Raw genomic sequence first — 25020 nt, 5'->3', positions numbered from 1 at the left:
AGATGTTAGGATTAAATGGGTTTGTTTCCAAAAAAAAAAATGTTAGCAGAAGGCATCCTGGCCTCCAGCCTTAGGTACGGCCCTGGGGGGGTCAAACTATACGACTACCACTACTCTGTGTGCGCTAATAACACCAAAAGTGTCCATTAACATGAGACTTAATGTACAAATGTGTGTTTTTGAGAGTCAATGATTGTGAATGTCTGTTATGGAATCTGAATCTGCAGGCAGGGCTATCACAAACACCGCGGGGCGACTGTGCTCTGATGGATGCCGTATCAGGTTCCATCGCTTTGTGTTTCCAGGCCTGCAGCCTCAGGACAGACTTTGCACAACAACACCTGAAGGCACATCAGATTATGTCAGACTTTGTTTTTCATGCTGTTTTATATGCCTTTTAACTTTGCATCACTTTGGGCGTGGGTTATTTCTCCACTGTGTCTGTGGCTTTATTATGTTTTCACACAGAATTACAAAAAAATAAAAATAATAATAATAAAGGGGCAGACGGGGTCATCTTGCATCCTTTAATTAAACATCATAAACAATGTTAGTAGGTTATAATATAGTGCATGTGGTGTTTATGATACAGATGCAAAACTTGAGTTTGTGTCTTAAAGCACCTTCTTTTTTTGAAGGACTAGCAGGAGCAGAATGAGATGAGGGGTTATTTTGGATGGAGATTAAGGCAGGGGCTTTTTGTCATTTGTGCGAGACAAGCCATTCATCCATCCAGTTCACAGCCAAAAAAAGAGGCTGGTCCCAGAAATTAGCAGTTTCAGCTCAGCAGCAAAGTCGTCGGGCTGTGAAGGCAGAGAGAAATTGACTAATTAGCAATGCGCACTAAAACTTGACGGTTCTCTCTATAACAGCGAGGGAAATACTCGCTTTTTCTCCCCCCTTTTCTCTTTTCTTTCTTCCATAGATGTTTGAAATCGCAGTCATTTACGCTCGACAGTTTTTACAATAGCCTTGAGCCATAATTTTGCGAGTCTCTCCAGCATCCATACCCCTGCGCGGTCTCTCTCCACCGGCCATGCACGACCGTTTCTCTCCCCAACCGTGGATTTCCTATTACTCTCGTTACGACTCACTGAGCCCCAGGCCCAAGGATAATGATGTGTTGTTTCTTGGTAGCATAATTTGTCACACGTATATTTCTTCTCCTTCTCCTTCTTCTTCTTCTCTTGCAGAAAGCACAGCTCCACTCTCTCTCACACACACACACAGATACACTTCTTGTTCATTCAGAAGAACAAATGATCAACAAATAAGCCGAAATAGTGACTTTGTGAGTTGGAATCAATGGTTTTCCTGAGACGCCACCGACCGTAGACTTCAGAGGAAAAGGACGCTTCTCTTAAGAAGAACAAAGGGAACATTTTGGGAACCTGAAGCCCACTTTCTGGTTTTTTTTTTTTTTGTGTGTGTCAAGAGCTGAACTCAGGTAAGTTTGGCTCCTTCTCGGGTGAGCCGCTCACATTTAGTGTGACAGGCGCTTTGGGTGAATCTGGCGACCGCGTTCCAGCCACGTTCGCGCACATTACGCACATAGAAATATAGCTTTTGAAGTGCATGGAGGGGCAGCAGACATGCATGGACCGTGTAACTTTGTGGAAAGCCTGCATTTCAGCGGCTATTTGTCGATAGTCGCGTCCGCGTAACGCAGGTAGGCTAAACGCGCAACGCGCCGCCGCCGCAGACGGCTCCGATACAAACTAATTGCTTTTGTGTGACTCTCCGTAAATCTGTGCGACGTGTAGTGTCCTCGGTGTGGGGGGGTGGTGTGCGGCAGGACAGGAGAAGGTATAAGTGTTGGCTGTTCTCCGTCCACCGCGGCGGAGGGTCTCTCCGTCTCCTTGTCCGACAACTTCAGCCGCGTTACCGAGCGAGGGACGCGTCCTCGCTGCGTTCTGACGGCGCGCCGCACAGCCTCAGCCTCCATTTAAATCACCGTTCCTGTTAAGAATGAATGAAACCGGCGCGCCGTGGGAACTGCTGTGTTTTTGTTTGCTGCTGTACGACCAGAGATCTGCGTGGAAGCCGCGTCGGACGTGGATTCTCGTGGCTGCCCCCCCCTCGCTGGATGGACTCAAGCAGCTGCTCGAGATAATCGTTGCCTGTTTTAATAGCCGCCTGCAGAAATGCGTGTGTTGCAGCAAATAAATGACCTGAGGTAAAAAAAAAAAAAAAAAAAAACGGCTTGCATGGTTTATGTGTTGCCTTAGGTGGCGTTCACAGTCAGGAAGTCATGTCCAGATCGGGTGATAGGACGTCCACCTTTGACCCAACACACAGTGACACCCTGCTGCACGGGCTCAATCTCTTGTGGAGGAAGCAGCTGTTCTGCGATGTGACTCTCACCGCCCAGGGACAGCAGTTCCACTGCCACAAAGCTGTGCTCGCATCCTGCTCCCAGTATTTCAGATCTCTCTTCTCGTCCCACAATCTGATCCACAACGATGGGGGCAAAGGGGACCAGGGCAGCAGTGGGACCCCCTCATCCTCTCCTGATGACAAAATGGTGACCCCCAATGCCAGGCCCATCAATAACCTGGTGCTCCAGGGCTGCTCCTCTATCGGACTACGGCTGGTGCTGGAGTACCTGTACACGGCCAACGTGACTCTTTCCCTGGACACAGTGGAAGAGGTGCTTTCCGTCAGCAAGATCCTCAACATCCCCCAGGTCACCAAGCTCAGTGTGCAGTTCCTCAACGACCAGATCTCTGTGCAGAACTACAAGCAGATCTGCAAGATTGCTGCCCTCCATGGATTGGATGAGACCAAGAAGCTGGCCAACAAGTACCTGGTGGAGGATGTGCTGCTGCTCAACTTCGAGGAGATGTGCGCCATGCTAGATGCCCTGCCACCCCCGGTGGAGTCAGAGCTGGCTCTGTTCCAGATGTCTGTGCTGTGGCTGGAGCATGACCGGGAGACTCGCATGCACTGTGCGCCGGATCTCATGAAGAGGCTCCGCTTCGCCCTCATACCTGCTCCAGAGCTGGTGGAGAGGGTGCAGTCTGTTGACTTCATGAGAACCGACCCTGTGTGCCAGAAGCTACTCCTAGACGCCATGAACTACCACCTAATGCCCTTTAGGCAGCACTGCAGGCAGACGGTGGCCAGCAGGTGAGCATCACACACACGCACACACACACACACACACACACACACACATGCAAAGATAGAAGATGATTAAATGCCTTCTTTGTGTTACAATCAAACAAATTGTAACTTCACAGACATCGCTCCCCACCTCCCCTGTTGTCTAGGTGGTCAATCTCAACTGTGAGGTTCGATACCCAGTGAATGATTGTTGTGGGGGGGGGGGGGGGGTTCCTGTACAGGAACAGCAGCTGTCGAGAGTCTTGATCTGCTCCATGCTATCCTGTATCCATAATTAACTGATTAGCTAATGTTTTAGTGAACATCTCTTTATTGTCCTCACACATCTGTGTAATTACTCTCTAATCAGCACCGACAAGACGCAGCAAACTCAATAAGGGTTATGCTTTTGATCTGAAGCAGCTCTCATGAATACAAACTGTTATTGAATTGTCACCAGAATTGTATGGTAATCACGTCAAAAGTCGGGTTTAGGTATAAGGATGCCCCCAAATTTAGGCCACAATTAGAAGAAAAAAAAATCTAATGCAGCATTTATAATATAATGCACCGCTGCCTGTGTTTAGGACTCGTGTCTCACTCTCCTCCAGAAATAGGCCAAATTTCATGTTTTACTTCCCTGTTTGTCCTGATCAGCGGTTAAAGGGCTGGCAGGAAGTTGATCGACGGTGCTGCTGTCAGCTCTTGTTTACTCTACAGACGAGGCCGCAAATATTTAGATTTCATCAATTCTCCATACTTTTGAATTCGCTGCATGTACCTTTAAAGTGCAGGAATTTACAGCCATAAAATTGAGAATGTCCTTGTTTTTCAATAAAATATAAACAAAGAATTTTTAAAACAACATAGTTTTCCATGCACTTTTTCCCACGTTATCCAAATTATATACGTCTCTCGCCAAATATTGACCCAAATGAGCAAAGAATTAGGAATCCTCGTAATTAGTTTCACATGCCACTGTTTCTCGCCCCTCTCAATTAATCACCATTATCTATGTCCAGGGGCTCATTTGCATATGAATAACCCCAAAACACTTCAGAGTTAGCCTGCAGCAGAGAGAATGCACCGAGACGACAGTATTTCTTTCCCCAAGCATGAAAAGGCAAAATATAAAAACTGGGGAAAAAATGTGTCTGACTAGACTGGCTAGTCTTAATTTTTTCACTTGCCTGTTGTGATTAATTGGTAGATTTGTTATGAATTCATTAAGCACCTGATAATGGTCATTCATGTACAGTAGTGTCTGTGGTTTCAGGGTTATATATCGTATACAAAACAGGAAATATCTCACGACTGGTTCAGCGATGTCACATGAATCATCGCAGCCAATGAAATGGAGACATTGTATGGGCAGGTTTATGTACTCAATTGCATTTTTAGCCTCCAGCGTGGCACCCTGCATGACCGTCCTCACTTTCACAGCTAATTCAAAGGATGTCTGTGGAGTGCAATAACCATTCAGCAACACTTCAAAAGGATAAGTATGCTGTTGAGCCATCTTTTTTGTTAACCATGATAAATGTGACCGCACATTGCTTGATTAGGGGTCTCCGTACTTGTAGCCGGACCAGCAACAGTCATTAATTGAACCATGCATTTATTCTTTATTTCAGTCATATTATTTGTATTTTAGGAGGCAAAAAATAAATCCAAACACACAGGCCAATTAATTTTCTAAAAGTAATTATGCAAATGAAGGAATTGGAGGTGTCCAGGTTCAGATTGAGGTTATTTTGTCTGTTGGATATTTTATTTCAACACTTCCTACCTGTTTTGTTTTTGTTTCCCAACACTTGTCTGCACACACACACACACACACACACACACACACACACACAATTTTGTTATTACAGGATCCGTTCCAATAAGAGAATGCTGTTACTGGTGGGTGGTTTGCCTCCTGGACCTGATCGTCTCCCCAGCAATTTGGTCCAGTACTATGATGATGAGAAGAAGACATGGAAGATCCTCACAAGTGAGTATCAAAAGCTGTTTTCTTTTGTATTTTTACAATTTTTCTTTTTACCTGAGGTGTCCTTGTGTCAGTGCAGGCTTTTTAATGATCAGAATTTGGCCCTATGGATGACTTTTACGCAGGTTAATTTCCGCAGAAAACGAGGCAAAGGAGTTTCCTAAATCCTTTAGGTAATAATGTATCCCTATCCCTTTTCATATAAGCTTTTAATCAGAGCGTGACTTCACAGCACTGTGGAGCTTCACGCACGGTTTCCCTTGTTTTTGCTGAAATGTGCTGGCAGGATGCATGATGAGATTAACTTGGATCTAATAATCTATTGTGGCAGAGCGAGAACAATAATGAAAGCCATCTTTCCTCAATAGATTGTAAATGTAGCCTTATTATTCACGCGCGTCGATCGATACATGAGACAGAATGACTCCATACATGCTAAAAAGCAGCCGTGAATTAGCCTGTTGACTTAAGATTGATGGGCTTAGTGGAAGACGGCAGCTGTATTGTTAATAGAAATATTAAAAAAGCAAGTCTACAATTTTATTTCACTAAATAATAAACAATATTAGGATGTATCTCATGACCTTTGGAAGATTCCAGTAGGGTAAAGAGTGAGGGATTGATTTCATGATGCCATATTGAAACCAGTTGTCATAACCCCCGCCCCAAAGATCCATAGAAAGGATATTTGAAGCCTTTGTAAATTTAAAAAGATTTACCTGCAGGACTCACCTCTGTCTTCTCTGACCTTTTAAGGCTCGGCGCTGTGTTGTTGCCATATTACAAAGGTCAAAAAGAGCTAATGGAAAACCACATGTTCGTGCTTTGCATCATCATTGCCGGACATATTGAGTTTTTGTCCCTTTGGTTGGAGACATATCTCAGCATTTTCTCTTCATTTGTATCGATTAGCTACAGGGTCCATTTTCTTTCAGTTTGGCTGTGTGCAGCTTACACCATGTTCTCACTTTATGGCAGGAGTTGTTTTTTTGTGAACCGTGTCTGCTTTTTCTAACACTTAAGTTTCAGAGTTCCTTCATTCCCCTGCCGGGAACGTTTCTCGGCAGCTGCTTGCTATTTTATCTCACGTTTGTCCAAATCTATCAGGATGCAATTTAACAAAGGAGTCATGCATAAACAGCAGCCTGAAACGGTTTTATATTATATTTTGCCATTTAGTCCAGCTCATGGGTATAAACTGCAAAAAAGGAAAAAAGGTCAATAGGGAGTTCCATTGCTCAAAACTAAAAAGTTAACATTCAAATGGTCCGTGTCCAAGTGGAAGGACAAAACTGCAAAATCATCCCCTTAACACATCAGTGGCCATCTGATGTAGGCTCCGCACAATGGATGTGGTATAGAAGATTATTAACATTCAATCATAACTTTCCAATGAGGCGAAACCTAAGAGGGACAGCCTTTGATTAAGACATTCATCAACACAATTTGGGAAGAATCAGATCCTTCTTGTTGTGTTGGCTGTGCATCCACTGCTCGCCGATTCGAGTGTGAAGTTTGCCATCTAGCGTACCCACAGCGGCGAGGATGAGCACAAGACAAAGGCAGGCACAGGCTCAGCCACAGTGCTGGACTGTTCTGCCCTCCGTCTTTAAACCGACCTGATGTTAAAGCCTCCCTCCTGGAAGCGGACCTCGTCTTATGCAGCATAGCCTAGAACAAAGGAATTCAGCTCAGTGGGATACAATTGTAATGGTGTAAAGGCACTGGTGCATTAGCTGCGGAGTCATTCAACCGAGCCCGACTGTGCCTCTATGCAGAGGTTTCTGACTCCCTCTAGTGAGCCCTACAGCTCACTGTAGACGGAGCGGTGGCGTCCGATTCATTGAGGACGTGCTCGCCCTGCCCTCCTCTGGATGTTGACCCCTGGGCTTAGTGGAATGATTCTGACAAAGGGGGGGCAGACAGACTCTCAAGTAAGACAAGTAAAAAAAGAGAGAAAGAAAAAAGTGCTATATTGTCACTGTTGCTGTGCAATCTCAGTCATAATAATCTGACACGCAACCCACTGTCCACCTGTGTGTGAGGGGCTTGTAGAGGTGGATCAAACGGCTCAAATCCTCCCACAGCGCTCGTCATGCCGCAGCCTGTGATGTACTGTAAGCAGTAGTCTTCTTTTCACGCGGGTATGAGGTGAATTTTAGCAAGAGTACAAGTGGCTAGGCATCAAATGAGAAGTTACCCGTCCGTGTCCTACATACTGCTGACTGAATGATAATGTAAAGTGCATGTAAGGAAATTTGGCAGTCACATGGCACTCGTCTTTGAGGTGCACTGGAGGCAGGCAACCTAATCCCCTCGTTGGAGATAAAGCTGGTGTTTAGTGTATGTAGTACTAGTTCCTATCTGAGACTCCCCTCCCCATGCAGGATCGGCACATGTCAGCCAGCCAGAGTGAGATTGCAGGGAGAGGCCAATTGGAAAGAAATGAGATTCAAGGCTGTCTAATTTTGCAGCAACTGTGATCCATCAGGAGTTGGGCGGTGGGGCTGGGGGGGGGGTGACAGTGGAAATGACTGATGGAGACAGACAGGTGGGCTTTAACATTTCACTGATTTGTGCTCGAAAAGCACCGGGCCCGAGATTTATTGAGTGAACACGATCATGTTCATTATGACTGTCACCTAAGACCATTTCTCTACATCTCAATGGGGTCACTTTAGCAAAAGAAGACAGAGGAGGAGAGGAAAGGAGCACAGAAAAACATGCACAGGGGAAAAAAGCCTCCACGAGGGGTTCTGTTACAGCTGGGAGCTTTTAGCCATGAAAGCTAACATGTGCTAAATACCACAATGATTTGATATATTCAATATATTATTAAAAGATAAGACAACATTTTGGAGATAGAGTTTTTCATGGGTAGTTTATTAACACGCAATAAATAGTGATTTTATTCATTTATGGATGAAAAGAAGTTCTGTTTTTTATGATCCCAGCATATTTCAACATGGTCATTCATTTTAATTTGAAAAGAAACACATTTATAAAACTATAAAAACATGTGTTTGTTTAGTTAGGTGTATTGTATATCACATATTGACTTGTTTAGACGCCTCATTTCCCAATGCATGGTCACATTTGTTGGCGCTGACATTAGCTTTGTGTTTTTGTTGTTATTCACAGTGAGTCAAGATTTTCATTTAACCAGGAAAAGGGAGAGGGGGGGTAGTACTCGCCTATTTGCCTGCATCATTCACATGTTTTAGTGGTTGACACTTTTGTCCCTTGTGTCTCGTACAGTAATGCCTTACAACAGCGCCCATCACTGTGTGGTGGAGGTGGATAATTTCCTGTTGCTGCTGGGTGGAGAGGACCAGTGGAACCCCAACGGTACAGTACCTCAAGGGCCTGAACGTGTCTTATTTTTGTTTTTTGTGAAACGTGTCCTCGTCTACTTCAAAGAGCACCGTGAGCCACAGCTGATTCAAGTTTAAAGCCATCATCCTAGAAACAGATCAGCTCTGAGTGGGCAAACAACACTCCAGTCTACACTTGTCAATAATTGGCATGAAAGAAATAACTTTTTAACGCCAAAATGTTTGTGGTGTAGAAGTGCTAAGAGTTCTTTTGGTGAAATGGTAACAGACCGTCGCTGCAAGATACAAGCGCTGTAAATGATGAAGAAGTCCTTTTGTTCTTTTCCCACCAAATACAGAAATATATTGCTGCACGAAGGGAAATCAATTAGAGTAAAGGAGGTCAACACAAATAAATAATTAAAAATGTTTTTAGAAGATGATCTCTTAAGAACTGTGATCGGAAGAGTGGGACTTTAGTCAGCTCGAGTTCACTCCGGTGGCTGTGAAAATCACAGTGGGAATCATCGTGTGTGGGTAGTGATTTCCACAGTTGTGCATTTCATTAAACTGGTGGGAAAAACACACTCAGGGCTGAGAAGTGAGAAGCTTTGAAAAGGCACGTGGAGCAAGTCGCTTGAGTAATCGGCGCTGGGATTCTGCCTGTCTTACAGGAAAGCACAGCACCAATTTTGTCAGCCGCTATGATCCCAGATTCAACAGCTGGATACAGCTGCCTCCCATGCAGGAAAGGTGAGTCTAGGTTAAATACCCACACACACACATAACTAATGATGCACTTTTTTCAAATGGATCACATCGGATATGTCCTTCCCCAGGAGAGCCAGTTTCTTCGCCTGCCGCCTGGATAAGCACCTGTATGTGATTGGAGGCAGGAACGAGAGTGGCTACCTCTCCAGCGTGGAGTCCTACAACCTGGAGACAAACGAGTGGAATTACGTGTCCTCTCTGCCACAGCCTCTGGCGGCCCACGCTGGAGCAGTGCACAACGGCAAGATCTACATATCAGGTCAGGACACATCCTGCCACCCAGAGATTTTAATGCAAATATATTTCACTTTCTGAAAATCATTTATTATCAATGCGCTGCCTGCATTGCAGAGTGTAAAAAAAAAAAAAACATTTCAATGCTAACATGCTATTTAAAAATGCTTGCTGCATAAATATAGAGTAGAAAGAGTATTTACAATAATATTCCACTAATAGGAGTAATTCTCTCCTGTAATAAAATATGGTAGTTGCTGATGACACTTAGATAGAACGTAAATTAAATGTAGTGAATGTAAACATTGAAAGAACGTAAATAAATCTCACAATGAATCATGTGCTATACATTAAAGATCATTTATATTTACTTTGCTCATAGGAGCCAAAGTAACTATTAGCCTTAGAATTAAAACAATCAACTCTTATTAAGGACTGCACACAATCAGAATGTGCACGTTGGTGTGATGTGTCGCGCATCGTATATGTGTGTGTGTCACAACAGTTCTGTGTCTTCCTGCTGCAGGAGGAGTTCACAATGGAGAGTATGTGTCCTGGGTCTACTGTTATGATCCTATAATGGATGTGTGGGCTAGGAAACAGGATATGAACACAAAGCGTGCCATTCACGCCCTGGCTGGAATGAACGACCGCCTGTATGCTATTGGTGGAAACCATTTGAAAGGTTTGTACTTGAGATTGATGTTATTGTTTCAAAGCTGCGTGGAAGAGCTGCCAGCTCACGGCCGCGTCCCTCTTCATCAAACCGTTATTCAAGTCACACAATGTAAAAAAAAAAAAACAGTTTGTCAATCTGTTTAGCGTTTTGCATTTGAACAAGAAGATTTTCAAAGGGAATTGTGAAAGGCTGGAATTAAATGTTTCTTCTTTGAAATACAGTCTTTCTTTTATTTAAATGTGTTAGTTGTTCACGTGGTGAACAATTTGAAAACTTTGATTGGCTTTTTGCTTCGACAGTTGCTGCTCAAGAAAAAGTACCCAGAGATCTGCAACAATAAACCGACATGCAAAGTGGAGTTTTTCTGTACATGTCTATGGTTTGTTTGTTTCTGTGTGTGTGTGTGTGTGTGTGTGTGTGTTTCCCTTGATTGCCTCTTCATCCAGCATCTGTGACACCGACAAACATCCTTCACTTATTATCTTTCTTCTGTATGAATGTATGTGTCCATAAATATGAAATATTCATGACTTCATACAATCAATGATTCAAACATGATGTTTTCAGGGGGAGATAATTATTAAAACTCTAATCTTCTTGATCAGGATGATTTAAGTGTAGTTTAAATAAAAAAAATATTTACATGGCAACATATACACAGAAGTGCAATGTCACCGTCTTCAACAGCCTTTTCATTTATGGATAAACCAGTAAGGGACCAATTGCAGAAATGTGTTCAACTTAAATCTTATTGCTGCGACCTTAGCTCGCTGATTCAGGTCGCAGCAACTGCCTGTGATAATCTGGAGTATTGACATTATTTTAAGATGTTTCTCCTCCTCCCTCATAAAGGTTTCTCCCATCTAGACGTGATGTTGGTGGAGTGTTATGACCCAAAAGCTGACCAGTGGAACATCCTGCAGACCCCCATCCTGGAGGGTCGCAGTGGCCCGGGCTGTGCTGTTTTGGACGACAGCATCTTCCTGGTGGGGGGCTACAGCTGGAGCATGGTATATTCCTACATATCAAATTATACTACGTTAAATTAACCAATAAATAAATAAGTTTATGTTTTTATTGCAATGACAAATTCCACATAGACTGTTTTGATTCTTTTTAACTCCGTTCTTTTCCTCTCCATGTCGCTCTCAGGCAGGAAAGGCCAGCCTAATTACTTTACTTAAAAAGGCTTAATGATATCTTAAATATCTGGCTAAAGTGTTTTTAGCCAACGGCACACAAACAACAATAAATAGTGGTTTTTATTAGTTTCTGGTCAACAGTGGTCCAATAGAACATTAAGTTACAGCCCACTTCACATCGTAAAGAAAATGCTATTTGAATATGGTGACAAAATAATGTATTTTCTCTTTTTTTTAAACACCATACATAATCTCTCCTGACTATGTTATTTAAATGGCAGTCTGTTTTGGAGATCCAGACTGCACTGAGATGATCACTGGATTTTCTTTTGTCCCTAGGGGGCCTACAAGTCTTCCACCATCTGCTACTGCCCAGAAAAAGCAACGTGGACAGAGCTGGAGGGAGAGGTGGCAGAGCCCTTGGCGGGTCCGTCCTGTTCCACCGTCATACTGCCGGCCTGCCTTCCCTTTAACAAATGACAACTAATGGGGAATGGGGAAGAGGAGCAGGAGAGCGAATGGGAGAAGGACCATCAATAAGCAAAACAGTTGTCAACAATGTTGTGACAAACTCTGCGGTTGGATGACGGCGGGGTGGGATGGGTGGGTGTAAATTATTTTTTTACAGGTTTGACCAGAGCACTTTCATTTTTCCTTACTGAAGGTTTGAAAAAAAAAAATGAATTGTGTAACTCATGTATTTAAACTCATGTGTGTTCTAAGAAATTGTCAGGATCATATTTGATTTAAAGTGATAGTAAGTGTTTTCGGCTTCTCTTTGATAGCACGCATAGTTGAACTGAATTATAGCTTTCAAATCCATTGTATCTTGTATTCAGTAGAAGCTTCATTCCAACCAAATGCAGTGTCGTTCCACAGAGTGACTCTGAGAGGAAAGGTGATCAGTCTCTAATTATCATGGGGGTTAAACTAGGGCTGGGTGAGTTATGTATGTATGGTGTAAATATTCACAAGTGACTTTTCTCTGAATGTGCACTTATCCGGCTGCGTCACGCAACGCTTTTATTTTTCATTATTTTTCCTCTAAGTATCCGCATTTTAGATATTTTAAATGGGAACCTCTCCAGAAGCATTTCCTGTAACTGTCACGGTGTAAACAAAAATATATTCTAGCTACACCTGCAGGTGTGTGAGGGTCCTAACACTGGAAGAAAGAAAATGACACTGGTACACGCTGATCTTTGTGAGGATGCGTTCACACCACCCAGCCCTAATTCTCTTCGTAATTTCCATCCAGACTGAAGTTGTCTTGCTGTGTAACTTGTTTGACAGAGTTCGTTACAGGTTGTCTGCCAGACAAATGTCTTGCAGCCAATGTCGTTCATGCTGCAGGTGAAAATAATATAAGGCTTTCCATTGGTTCTTAAATAATCATCTGTGAAACACTCCTTTTGCAACGATGGTACAATCAGATTGTAATTGCTATACCCAGTGTATTTATGGGTAGCGTGTTTGGACAAATAGTTGGAGAGGACATTATTGTGGTTTGTTGTCCCTCAGCTTATTCCTCAATGGGAATGAAATCTCCAATGTATGAAAACACAAACATACAGAGGTCCTTAATGCACTAATTGTGATTCAGCACTTTTAATTCACTAAAACGATCACGATTGAATGTGCTGTGTTTAAAAGGAATATCTCCAGTCTCGTCGACGTCGTTAAAAGTTGACTCTAAATATTAGCGCGGCGCCTGTTGCATTCTGTAAAGATTGGTTGGTTTCATTCTTGTACATAATCGCTTGCAGTGAAACATTTTTGTGCACTCAACCTTGGATTTATTCTCAAATCCTGTTATGTCCTTTGCATTTTAGAATATGAAAATAAATTGACTCTTGATGATTAAACTACTTTTCTCAGTTCTTTCAGAAAATAAGCTATTTTTTGAATACATGCTGAAATATCAACATGTTTTTATATATATTATACAATAATATGTAAAACAATAATATTCTATGTAAATTGTGATGCAATTGACTGAGATAGGAAAGCATATTCCCACTTTTATATATCTAAACTCCTTGTCTTTGTCTATATCACATGTTTCTCTGTTTTCTGATGGGGAAAAGTTTTGTCTTTGGCTGATTGGTTAATCACGTATAAATTGCTTTAATTGAAATGAACATTTGAGATATGTTTAACAACTCATCTAAATCACAAAAAAAAATCACGATTAAAACAACTTCGGCTTTCGATAGGATGAATTTCAGACACTTGTCATATCAGTGCTAGAATGTGATGCCTATCAGAGGACTACACTATGGCTGGCCTGCTGGGCTGAACACTAATTAAGGTCAAAATTAGGTGAATTGGTTACACTAAATTGCCCATTGAACAAATGAGATTGATTTGTTTCATGTCATTTCTGCAGACCCACATAACTCTCAACTGCATGTTGTGGGTACCGATAAAGTCAAAAGTGTAAAAAAAAACATATGACAATCAATAAATCTAACCTATAAAACCCATTAGAATCGACAAAGCACGACATTACATCAAACAGGAGGCTGTAAAATCTAAATCAGTCATCATATAATCTGAGGGAGCCCCTCAAACAAGAACACTTAATTTGAGACCAATTTATCTTCACATAGTCCATGCCTTAAATCTAACCCTAACCCCAACATGCACCTGAAGGTGTATGTCTGCTTTCACAGTGTTTTCCATGCTCTGCATTTCCACTTCATGCTTCCTCTTGCCCAGAGGATAAGATGGCAATTATCTCCTCACAGCGATGACTCTGCTAGATTGCATAAATCCATTTCTAATTCACAGAATATTGCTGCCATGTGTTTGAAAACATTCAGTCCTCCGTGTCACCAATTCCTCAGAGACACGTCTGACAACAGCCGGTGTGATGCTATTAAATGTTTCCTCTAGTTAGCAGCATCTGGACATCACTATCAATGGCCCAGCAGAGGGAAGAACAATTTGGAAAGTCAATACCTGGGCTAAAAAAAACAACAGGTTCAGACTGGAATCTGGAGCGTGTGTCACCGGAGGTGTCGACAGCAGCAGAGTCTGCTCTCCGCTCATTCCCTCTGCTAACGCCTCCTCCCCAGCTGAGGGAATAACAGCGTTGGTTAAAATGAACACGGCTGACCTTCTCATTAAGTACATGGAGCATTATGGCTCTGTGTTAATCAAAGTGACACTCGACTCTGGTATCATAGTTCAGATCAGGGTTTGGAAAATGTGTGTTTTAATGTCTAATATAAGGACTATAACATATACCGGTACATACAATGAATAAATCCATGTCTGTCTGTTTTTCTGCCTCTCATTTGTCGAACTCACATAAAGGCATCGGCCATCTATTCAATGCTGGAGTAGTTTTTGCCATAACAAAAATAATGCTGATTCATCTATTTACTGTGTGTTTATTCATTTTTGACTAAACAGATTTAACTTTATGAAATTATAATTACTATACATATTATAAACTTGAGGTTTTTTTTTATATTAATTAAAAAAAAATGCATTTATATTGATATAATTTTCAAATCAACGGTGCACTTTTTATTCCAACTGGTAAAAATAGTTATCTGAGACACACTTGGGTACGTTTTTAAATCTGTCGAAGGTGTGCAGTTTACATTGACCGACGTTTGGATTGTTTTGAGGGAAACCAACAGCTACGAGAAGGGCCTTCAGCTGCACGGGATACATTTGTTTTTGTTCTGCTTTGTCTTCACTGAATCCAAAATGTGTCCAACCATGATGTCCCTTTTGGGTATGAGTTCCTCTGAACTTATACTGACTGTAACTCGGTCGCACACATTCAATCCTTTGTTCAAGTGTTTCTCATATTTTTGCTTGGTTGTAAACTATTGTTTTTAATTGTAAACATGTAAACTGTTTAATTCAGATCAGATTATGTCATCTTAAAAAAAAGTTCATAATCATACAAGTCTCCAAACAGACGTAATGCATCCAAAACCAAGTAGTAAAGAATGATCAATAATATTAACGTGCGTGATCACACCACACTGAAGAAATCAGATTTCTAATTCAATAAATTCAATAAATTAATAAATAATTATTCACCTGTGAACCAAAACCTGCGTTTGCCCTTAGAGTCAGGCTACATTTTGCGTTGGTTACCCAGCCCTATCCGCACTTTACGCGGTGGATCATCTCCAGAGATTACTGCCTATACTCCTGCATGCCCCACTATTACAACAAGTTTCATGAAAATCTGTGACGTAGCTTTTGTACAAGTCAGCTGACAGAGATGCGTAAACGCACCACCTCACTGGCAGAGGTAATGCTGCCAAGCCAATGTCCTTCGCCGCAGAGCCCGCCGTGCGTCAACGGCGCGTCTTTATTCCACCATCTAGTCTATACGCGTGTTTGCCGGTGCATTTGTGCACACGGCAGGAGAGCCGCCTCAAACAAACAGACCTGTTGCAGATTTATCTGACACCAAAGCTCCGCTGACTTCTGGACGGTGGACAACTTTTCTTTCCCAACAACATGCGGCTCCGCCTTTCTATACCGACTCTTTACGCGCGGAGCGAGAGGGCGCAGCCATCCATCCTGACCCACATGGAGTGACTCGTGTCACCGTGGCCACCAAGTCAAAATGACGACTTCCACGCCTCGCGCGTGTCCCCCCACACGCGTTTACGTTCACGCGCGCTCCGCTCCCCTGGCTCCGAGCCACCCCGCGGTATTTATAGCCAAACGGGCGAGAATCGTCACTCAAGGAATCCTCGCGAAATCCTCCTCAAACAACTCAACGCGCGCATACTGAGAGGAGCTGGATGTATAGGATCCACCTGGTTGATGATGATGATGATGATGATGATGATGATGGAGCGCGCGTCGCCTGAAGGTAAAGCCGCCAAATTCTTTATTCATTCTATTGGTTAATTTGCATTTTTTTTTGCTTCCTGTCGCGCGCGCCGTTTTCGTCCTCGTCCTCCGGTGAATATTTTTAGCACCTTATTCTTCTATTTCCACTTTCTGCGGCTGCTGCTCCGCGCGTTTTGCTGTTACGCACAAGGAGAAAGAGAAACGGCGCCTTAATAATGAGCAGCACCTCTGAAATGAGTCGGTGAGGAGCGGCTCGCCTTTTTATTCTGAGGCTGCATCTCAGATGATCACAGCCCGAAACCTGACATCATTATTATGATTTAAAACATCCTTGTGCAGAGAAAGGTGGCACCTCTTGCACGAACAACAAACTCCAGCTTGTGTGCACTGCAGCACTGTCCCCTCCCCACCACTGGGGGTCTGTCTGTCTGTCTGTCTGTGTGGAGTTTGCATGTCTTCTCCTGTCTGCATGGATCTGCTTCCTTATACAATCCAAAACCATTCAGTATCGGGGATTCGATGAGCTGATGCCGCTGCCTGTGGGTGTTTGCCTTTTGGTGAACCATGGGGCACCTTGCCTCTTGCCTGTCATCAGCGTTATGGGATCCAGCCCCACCCTTCAACCCTGCGAAAGATTCAGATCCACTTCATCATTTTGATCTTTTGAACTTGCATAGCTGTGATGAGTTCAGGCAGCACAGCTCTCAGCAGCGTGAAGCGAGGATCAAGCCACCTGCTTCCTGGCCTTTTACCCCTCCAAGCGTTTAGAGAAGCTTTATGCTCAGTTTGAGGGCTAAGCTCGACTCCGATGAGTCCGGATCATGTCTGACGAGCCCTGCTGCTGACGAGTGAGTCACTGCGCCTTTTCTTCAGCGCTCCCACTCTCAGTCATTTTCCTTTCAGACCCAGATTAGCAGCAACAGCTTTGTTTCCTCTGCCTCTGACTGGCTTGCTTCTAACTTGGCTTTTTTTCCCCCGTCTCGTCTTCCTCACGTTCCTGTCTCAGTTACATATACATGTGTGTGAACTGGAGCTGCAGCAGCAACAGGATAATCAATAAACTGGTTTGTCATGTTGTGTTTTTTTAAAAACATTTAAAGAAAAAAGTCTAAACTGTGGTCAGTGCTCTGTGGATATAAGAAATAAACCTCTCCTTGCTGAGTGTGTCCTCATTACTTTTGCTACTCCCTGTACGAATCTTACTCCGCTCCCCAGTGTGAATTCTGGTGCGGGTTCTGCATAGCATTCAAAGCTTTCGTTCACTCAGACATATAGCATCAAATATCCTCCGATCGGGCGATTGATTGGAAATATTGAAGTCAAATTGAGGAATTTATTGTACATATTTTAGCTCTATTGTTCTTTGGGAATGTTCACTGTCTGTTCCAGGAGTTGGCAGATATATTCATTAAGTGTTTTTAATGCATATTCCATTGAATAATTTGTGGAAATTTAGAAAACAAACAAACACACAACCTTGAGTTTACAGTCTTACTGCTGGTGAGGCTGCAGCTATGTGTCCAGGTGCAGCTAAAAGACAATCAAAGCATGATCAAAATGTCAGCACGTTTGTGTTTAGCAGGAAAATTGTACACTGTTTTGCTGTCTTGCTAACGTTTATTAATGAGTCCTAAAAAAAACATCTGCTTTTACAGGCATTTGATCTTAAGCTAATGCGACAGAACATTTCCGATCAGACGGTGGTGCTCAGTGAAAAGTGAACTGATGAACAAAAGGATTGCCGTTCAAAGAGGGCTATGAATGTTTGGAAGCATGTATGCAGATCATCTTCAGGATGCGTTATTTGAAAACAAGAACATCTGGGCCAAAGGTTTTTCCAATCCTGCAGATGTTGAGATGTTATATATTTTGTGAATGTGTTTAACTTCCTTCCACACCTAATTCTTCCTCTGTGCTCCTTATTTTTTTTTAGCATTATGGTGAATTGAACAACTACCATCCCCCGCAGAGATGCTCACCAGTTCAGACCAGTGCATCTCCCTCTCTCTCACACCCGATCGCCAATCTCCATCCAGCTGTGGTCCGAGTGGAGAGATGTCTGTCCAGTCCTCCCTGTCCCTCCCCGAGCCCGAGGCTTGGAGGAAGCCCAGCCCCGCTGCTCGTCACGGTCTGGCACAAGGGGTCCGGTCCAACTCCCTGCAGGTCCCTCATGCCGACCTCGAGTGCCTGGGCCTGCCCCCTCGAGCAGCCAGCGTTGACGTGTCTTGTGGTCAGGAAGAAGTCTCATCTGATCAGGGATCAGGGACTCAGAGCCCCCAGTGCATGCTGCGACGGCGAGGGGGGCTTGTGGAACAGAAGGACATCATCATGGCTCACCAGGCTCACAAAATCCAGAGCACGCCGCAGGCCCGCAGAAAGGAGTGGGAGTAAGTATGAAAGAGATTCAGAGGCCACGGATTCCTCTAAATTGTACGGTTAAAGATGATCTTCATGGAGGAGGATGAAAGTGCCAACATGAAAGCAAACGCATGCACCGTTTGCAGTAGGACTGCTGAACCTGCGCCACCTCTTTGGTGGGTTCGTCATTAAAAATACACACTTTGAAGCCCCAGGAAGTGAAGAATTCCATGTATTTGTTTATTTTAAACATTTATCACATGTTTTCTGATGAATTCCATGGAAACGGGAAGAAGGCAGAGATAATCGTCATTTCAAATGTTCGGCCAATAAGCGTCTTTCCTTGTCAGACGCTTTGACTTGGGTGCAATTATTAATATTGATGATGTCTCCATTCGGTTAAGCCTTCGCTAATGTTATTAATTACACCTGTTCCTTTTCTCCTGTGATGGTTCGGACTGAAGTGACCCATAGAGGCGTGACCTCCTGTAGCCTCAACAATTCAACAAGCAAGTACAGAGTATACAGAAACGTACTGCGTTACTTAAAGCTGTACTAATCTACCGTTTGTTTAATATTTTGTTGTTTCAGGGTTTAGATTTGAGTCGAGCCAAACTTGTTAAAGATTTATCACATGGTTTTGCAGTTCCCATATCAGATCTGTAGATCATTTTAGCATCTTGCAACGCATAGTTTTGGTTTTATGGCCTCTTCAACCATAATTACAGCCTCAAATAAATTAAAATAAAATGAGAAAGTAAATACTAGACTTCTATTCCTTATGATGCCAGAAACCAATTCAAAGCAAATGTTGAAATCCTTCTTCTCAGCCAAAAATGCACCTAGGAAACGTTCCAATTCTTCCACTGCCCCCAAGTGGCCAAAGATATAATGCAGGTCACATTCTATTTCTGCTCCATTCACCAGTGGAATAATGGGAAGCCATCATGAATGATTACTGAACAACACTTGACTTGTTTTGTTGCATAGCTGCATGGTGCTTATTTCAAAGCTCGCACCATGACAACCATATATTTGCATTTGCCCGTTTATTTCCAGCACTGATTGGCCCACGAATCACCAGATTTGTTTCGGTAATCGGTCGACTTGAATACGTCACACTGCTGGCTAATCAGCATAAACACAGAACGCACGCGTCATCGTGTTATTAAAGTTTGTGTTGAGGACTTACTTTTCAGCTCTGGGGGTCGCGTCACTCTTATTATCTGCTGTGCCATCCCCGTAACCCCACCACCGCTTCATCCTCCAGCCTCTTATTTCTCTTAGCTGAAACTTTACCAGCCAATCGACAAAGCTGATGGCAGAGCCTCACATTGTGTGTTGTGTTTGTTTGTCCATTAGGGGATGCTAGGGAATCAGTAAAAAGAAGCAGTAGCAGGGAAGTTTTTCCTGCACAAGCTACTGAGACAGAGATGACTTTATGAAATGTAAAAAAAATATCAAAACCAATGATTGATATTGAATTTCTTAATATAAGTATTCTTATTTTTTATTAGTAAAGGACTGAAGGTTGTTTTTCTTTTCTTTTTTACTTTGAGGATCACTAATTAATATGCAACATTTTGATTTTTACAATAATCACATTAATATTTGTTGTTTGATTGCTCTCAAACCACAACCTTGAGTAAATGTGCTTCAAGGCAAACTGGCTGGCATCACACAGATCTGCAGTGTATGAGCGTCAGTTATTGGTTGAATCAAACTGACATAACTCAGTAATAGAATATGTCTGTTGCTAGGGAACAGAGAGGGGGAAAAAATAACATGCAAAAACCAAACCACTCAATGTTGGATGAAAGCCTGTCTGCAATTATATAAATTCTGCTCAGGGTTCTGGCACAAAGCTCACACATTAGTGTTTTAACACACGGTGCACGTCACCTGCAGCCACGCTGCATCCTTCCTTCCCTTTCCTACATTTCTTAAGATGCGCTCTCTTGTTGATATAATTTTTTTTGCTGCACTATGATCATAAACATGCATCTTACTCTTCTGTGACTTTCCTGTCACGTCTCTTCTTTTGATAAATTAAAATGCGCACAAACCTTTCTCTTTTAAGTTCACTGTAATCAAAGTTGTTGTTGTTTTATACAAGGTCTGAACACATTGATACACGCTCTTCTGCTTTTCGCTCTTGACAGAGGGTGCAGCTATTTTTAGAAAGCTTTGAGCAGGCTGTGAACAGAACAAAAGCCAAGCGCCCTTAAAGAGGGCTATAGCTACATCTGGTCATCTTCAAAGTACAGTGGGCCGTCGGTTTGGTGACCGGGCTGCACAGTCATCTGTCAGCTTCCCAAAGATGTCTGCTGACCTTGACAGAGGTGTGTTTTTTTTTTTTTAGGAGAAACAGATTTCTGTATAAGAGGCGGCTGCTCCATTGTGCAATGTGGCTTTTGTTGGCAGACATGAACAGAGCAGGAATTCAATAGAGCCCCGTCACTATGGAAACAACAGCAACGAGGGAGACACAGAGATGGATAGTTTGTTTGCAGAGATGGACAAATATTTCTTAGTATAAACACAAACAAGATCTTTTCTTTTTCTTTTCTTTCTTTTTTTTTTTTTACAGCGGCTGCTTGTATAAGATGTCCTGTAGGTAAACATAAAATGTGTTAATATGCAATGGAGATTAACATTTAGCAAACAAGACATGCGTGTGTCATATCCTATTTTTAATTCTACACTCGCTGCGGTCGTGTAGCCTTTTCTTGCTCATGTGCTTTGCATGAAGTGACACGCCCACCTGCCTCATTCAGATTGGGAAGAAGAGGCAACGGTCTTGTCTGAGGTTTTGGACTCATTCTGTGCCTCTCTTTTTCGTCCCCCTCAGATCCTAACTTGCTTTTACCGTACGCGTGTCGTTCCCACTGTGACGCCTGCACTGTCGAGTCTGTCGGCAAAGGATCACAGATGCTGTGCGTTTTGTTTAATTGCATTTGTTTAGCAAGGAGCCCCGACCTTGAAAACATAGCACTTTTTTTGTTTTTTATTAATGTCATGTATGTGGGGGGGGGGGGGGGGGGGGGCTGAAGTGGTCATCTTCAGGAAACAGTGGGGAAGAGAAGAGAGCAGCAGATGGAGCGAGCGAGCCCAGTTGCCTAATGAGGTCTCACTTGTGGGAAAAAGTTCGAAAAAGACCCTGCTTTCTTCCCTTCGCCCTCAAAAAGAGAGCAGCCCTAAGATCTATTTCACGCTCTATTTTTACTCCTGACTTTTACGCCAATATTAGCACAATGGCCTAGTTTTTTTTTTATGTTTCAGCAATTCCAGTGTGTCTCTGTAAATGAAAACAAGACAATGCTTTTTGATGAAAGCGTATAAATGAGGGGAAATCAGTCAAGCATGTTTCTATAAATCCCCTTTGGGTCACCTCTTTGTTCTCCAGATCTCCTGTGGATCGTTCCCAGTTCAGTCTCACGCCTATACCAGTGTTAAATGTATTTCCACTCCCCTTTATTTTCCCATTGCACCCACTAACATCTTTACATAACCGTTTTTGAACCGCATACCCACACAGCCTACTTGATGGGCGTCTATTTTTTTTATTATTATTATTTAGGCAAATGTTTTTTGTTCATTCTCAGCAAATGCTAGGCCATTTGCTATGGTAACAAAATGCCCCTCCTCTTCACCATCCTCCATTCAAATGAAAATTTTTTTTGGGGGGGGGGCGCCTGTGCTTAAGCCGTGTGGCTGCTGCTCGTTCCCAGCAGGTGAAGATGCGCCTGCATGTGATTCAGCCTTTCAAGCGGTTTCCCTGCTGAATTTTCGACTATTTAGAGCATAAATCAATTTTCAGTTTTAAGAATCCGGATCAGAGTAAACGGGCTTTCTCTCTCACGCGAGATCTTCCTATTTCTATTTTATTTTATTTTTTATTAACCAGGACGGGAAGATGCTTAAAGTTTGCGAAGATTTCTCTCGGATCTTTCCACCTAATGAAAAAAGCGTAGATTGTGATCAGCCCTCCGCTTCTGGTCTGTCAGATCAAATCGAGATCGGATGCTGACAGAAAGCGTCACGGACACGGATCTTTTTCTCCTCTGCTGCTGCCTGAGTTGAGACAAGCGCGCATCAAAAGTACGGACGCTTTTCAGGTCGCGCATCTGACTTTAATATATGGTTGATTATTATTTTTATTATTTTTAATATATAACACAAATGAATGATAAGAATTGTGTTCTTTTGGATATGGAGGGATAAGATTCTGCAACTTTTTGGGAGGAATCTTGATATCGGAAAAGCTGCGTTGAAGGTGAATCTATTTAGCCTTTTTGTTAGAAGTCGCGCTGTGTCGTAAAAAAACACTTTAAACCGGACGTTCTCCCCGTCTCTTTGTAGAATGGCTCGCTTTGGAGACGAGCCCGCTCCCACCGCGGTGGACTCCGGGGACGGGGACGGGGACCCTGAGCGCGGCGGGGACGTGGAGGACGCGGCGGCAGCGACGCTGACGGCTTCCATGAAACAAGCCAAGGCGCAACGGGCCCGGACGATGGCTCTGTACAACCCCGTACCCCACCGGAAGAACTGCCTCACCGTCAACAGGTCGCTCTTCATATTCGCGGAGGACAACGTCATCCGGAAATATGCGAGGCGGATCATCGAGTGGCCATATCCTTCCGCAAGAAGCGCGGGGGGGTTCTGTCAGGTCAGCACCGCGGACAGCTCCAGAGAGCTGCTGCGCGGAGCTGTCCGCGGTGCTGAGTGTTATCGTCGCGTGAAAGGTGCTGAAGTTTCCCACTGCTGTGTTTTGTATGAGTTAACATTATTACCCCCCCCCCATGCGCGCTCTTTGTTTTATGGCTGCTTGTGTGCTTGATGTCCAGCTGCCGGATCAATCACCAGTGTGTAAAAATGAGCTGCTTGAATTGATGCTTCCGTTCACTTCAACCCGCTCGTTATTCTTTGCTTTCTATTCATCTGCGCTCCATCATGTGCGCCGCTGCTGGCAGGAGGCGGAGAGTTAGGGTGCGCTGATCATCATTAGAAGCAGCTCTGCTCAGTGCGGGGGCGGCCACGTAGGCGCATCGCCGCTGCCTTGGTGCTCATTGGAATATGAACCCATGCTCGCGAGTAGGTGTCGGTTCAGCTCCGCCCGCCCAGCGTTCATCTGCTGCAGGCAACAGTTTCTTTTTCCTGAACTTCTGCAGATGTTTCAAAGTTGATTCTCCAGCAGCTGCAGCAAATGCAGATACAGTTTAATGCAGGCTGCGTGCAACATTGTGTTGTTTTACTAATGAAATCAAATGCATTTATTTGCATCCATGCAGCTAAATTATGTTGCGGCAGCATCGCAAGTATTTTTTTTTTATACGTTCTGGTGGTACAATCAGCTCAGCTATCCTCCTTTCTTACGCCCCCATTCAGTGCAGCGTGCCAGGCTCCCACTGTTACTTAGCCGCAGGCTCTGTGTGATGTGTGGGAGTGGGGCTAGTGGTCAAGACTAGCTGACCATTGGCAGCACAATAATGTGGCTGATGGTATCATAGAGGAGGGATGTGGGAGAGAGCTGGCCAGTAGCACCGAGGCAGATCGTGGGCTGTAAGAGTATTGACTGTGAGAGCATCTGAGATCAAAAGTGAAAAACAGAGTCAGATGATTGCGTCTGTGTTCTGGACACACTTGGGCATGATTCTGTTTGACATCAACGCTCATTTTAATAACTGATTTATGGCCTCAAGTCAGTTTTACCTCCACCAACAAGAGTAGGATGTTTCGTCAGCCATGTTTATCTGTTTATCTGCATGTTTGTATTTCCACAAGATATCTGGTAAAGTTGCCTACAGCTGTTTTTGTGTGGGAGTGGATCTCAACCCGAGGAAGAGTTGATTCGGTTTTGAGCCACATCCATGTATGACAGGGTTTCGGGTTTTTTTCGTACATAGTCTGAAAACGACTTTCTGATCGTTGAATAGAGTGATGTGAGGGCAAAAGATCTTGAAAGACTTTCCAGTTCAACAAAGCAGAAATCTCTTCTATAAGATTAATGTGCTGCTTTTCCTTGGTTTTTATTTGACAGTAGGTTTTGGGGTTTTGTCGGTCACTCGTATAGACGATTGAAGATATCCAGTTGCAAGGGATTTATTATTTCCTATATTCATTTCTATTTCTCAGGTTTATAGATTAGTCCTGCAGATTCATTTCTAATGTAATCATCAGCAGAAGAAAAAAATAGGCCTAAAATCCTGTTTATGTTAGCAGCGGTGCTTTTCATCTTTAGTGCTCTCTTGTTAAACTTAGCTGTGCAGCTCCAGATTTGTAATAGATTTGTCTCTGCCTACCAGCCATCAATTCACATTCATTTTGTATTCAACACATAGATATTATACAACTTATTCTGTCTTTGTATTGTATCACTTTCAATTAATTTCAAAGATCTATTCGGACTTGACCTTTTGTGACATAAAGGCAGACCTGATGTTGATCAGGGAGCACTCGGGGGGGGGGTCTAGAATCACTCGCGGCATAAACCGAAAATGAATCGGCACCAATCAACAAAACAGGCGATTGTTGAAGTTAAACCAAATCTTATGAATTCAAGAATTCTGCTTTCTCTCTCTTTCTCTT

General features: G+C 43.2%; 2 protein-coding genes across 2 annotated transcripts in view; both read left to right on the top strand.

The window, feature by feature from the left end:
- The first annotated feature begins 2251 nt into the window (after window positions 1–2251).
- Window positions 2252–11718, top strand: klhl14 (kelch-like family member 14). The gene is made up of 8 exons (XM_068749057.1): window positions 2252–3129; window positions 4980–5101; window positions 8357–8446; window positions 9087–9165; window positions 9252–9442; window positions 9944–10102; window positions 10949–11106; window positions 11578–11718. Exons 1-8 carry the CDS (start codon window positions 2252–2254, stop codon window positions 11716–11718), a joined length of 1818 nt encoding a protein of 605 aa, XP_068605158.1.
- Window positions 11719–18045: 6327 nt separating this feature from the next.
- LOC137905068 (voltage-dependent R-type calcium channel subunit alpha-1E-like) overlaps window positions 18046–25020 on the top strand; it is a 37090-nt gene continuing 30115 nt past the window's right edge. The window contains exons 1-2 of the mRNA XM_068749294.1: window positions 18046–18461; window positions 22795–23064. Of these exons, the coding sequence (XP_068605395.1) occupies window positions 18046–18461; window positions 22795–23064 (686 nt within the window). The remainder of the gene's footprint in view (window positions 18462–22794; window positions 23065–25020) is intronic.

The sequence above is a fragment of the Brachionichthys hirsutus genome, chromosome 15 (genome assembly GCF_040956055.1).
Source record: "Brachionichthys hirsutus isolate HB-005 chromosome 15, CSIRO-AGI_Bhir_v1, whole genome shotgun sequence".
NCBI classification, from domain to species: domain Eukaryota; kingdom Metazoa; phylum Chordata; class Actinopteri; order Lophiiformes; family Brachionichthyidae; genus Brachionichthys; species Brachionichthys hirsutus.
This window is presented reverse-complemented; position numbering and strand designations above follow the sequence as displayed.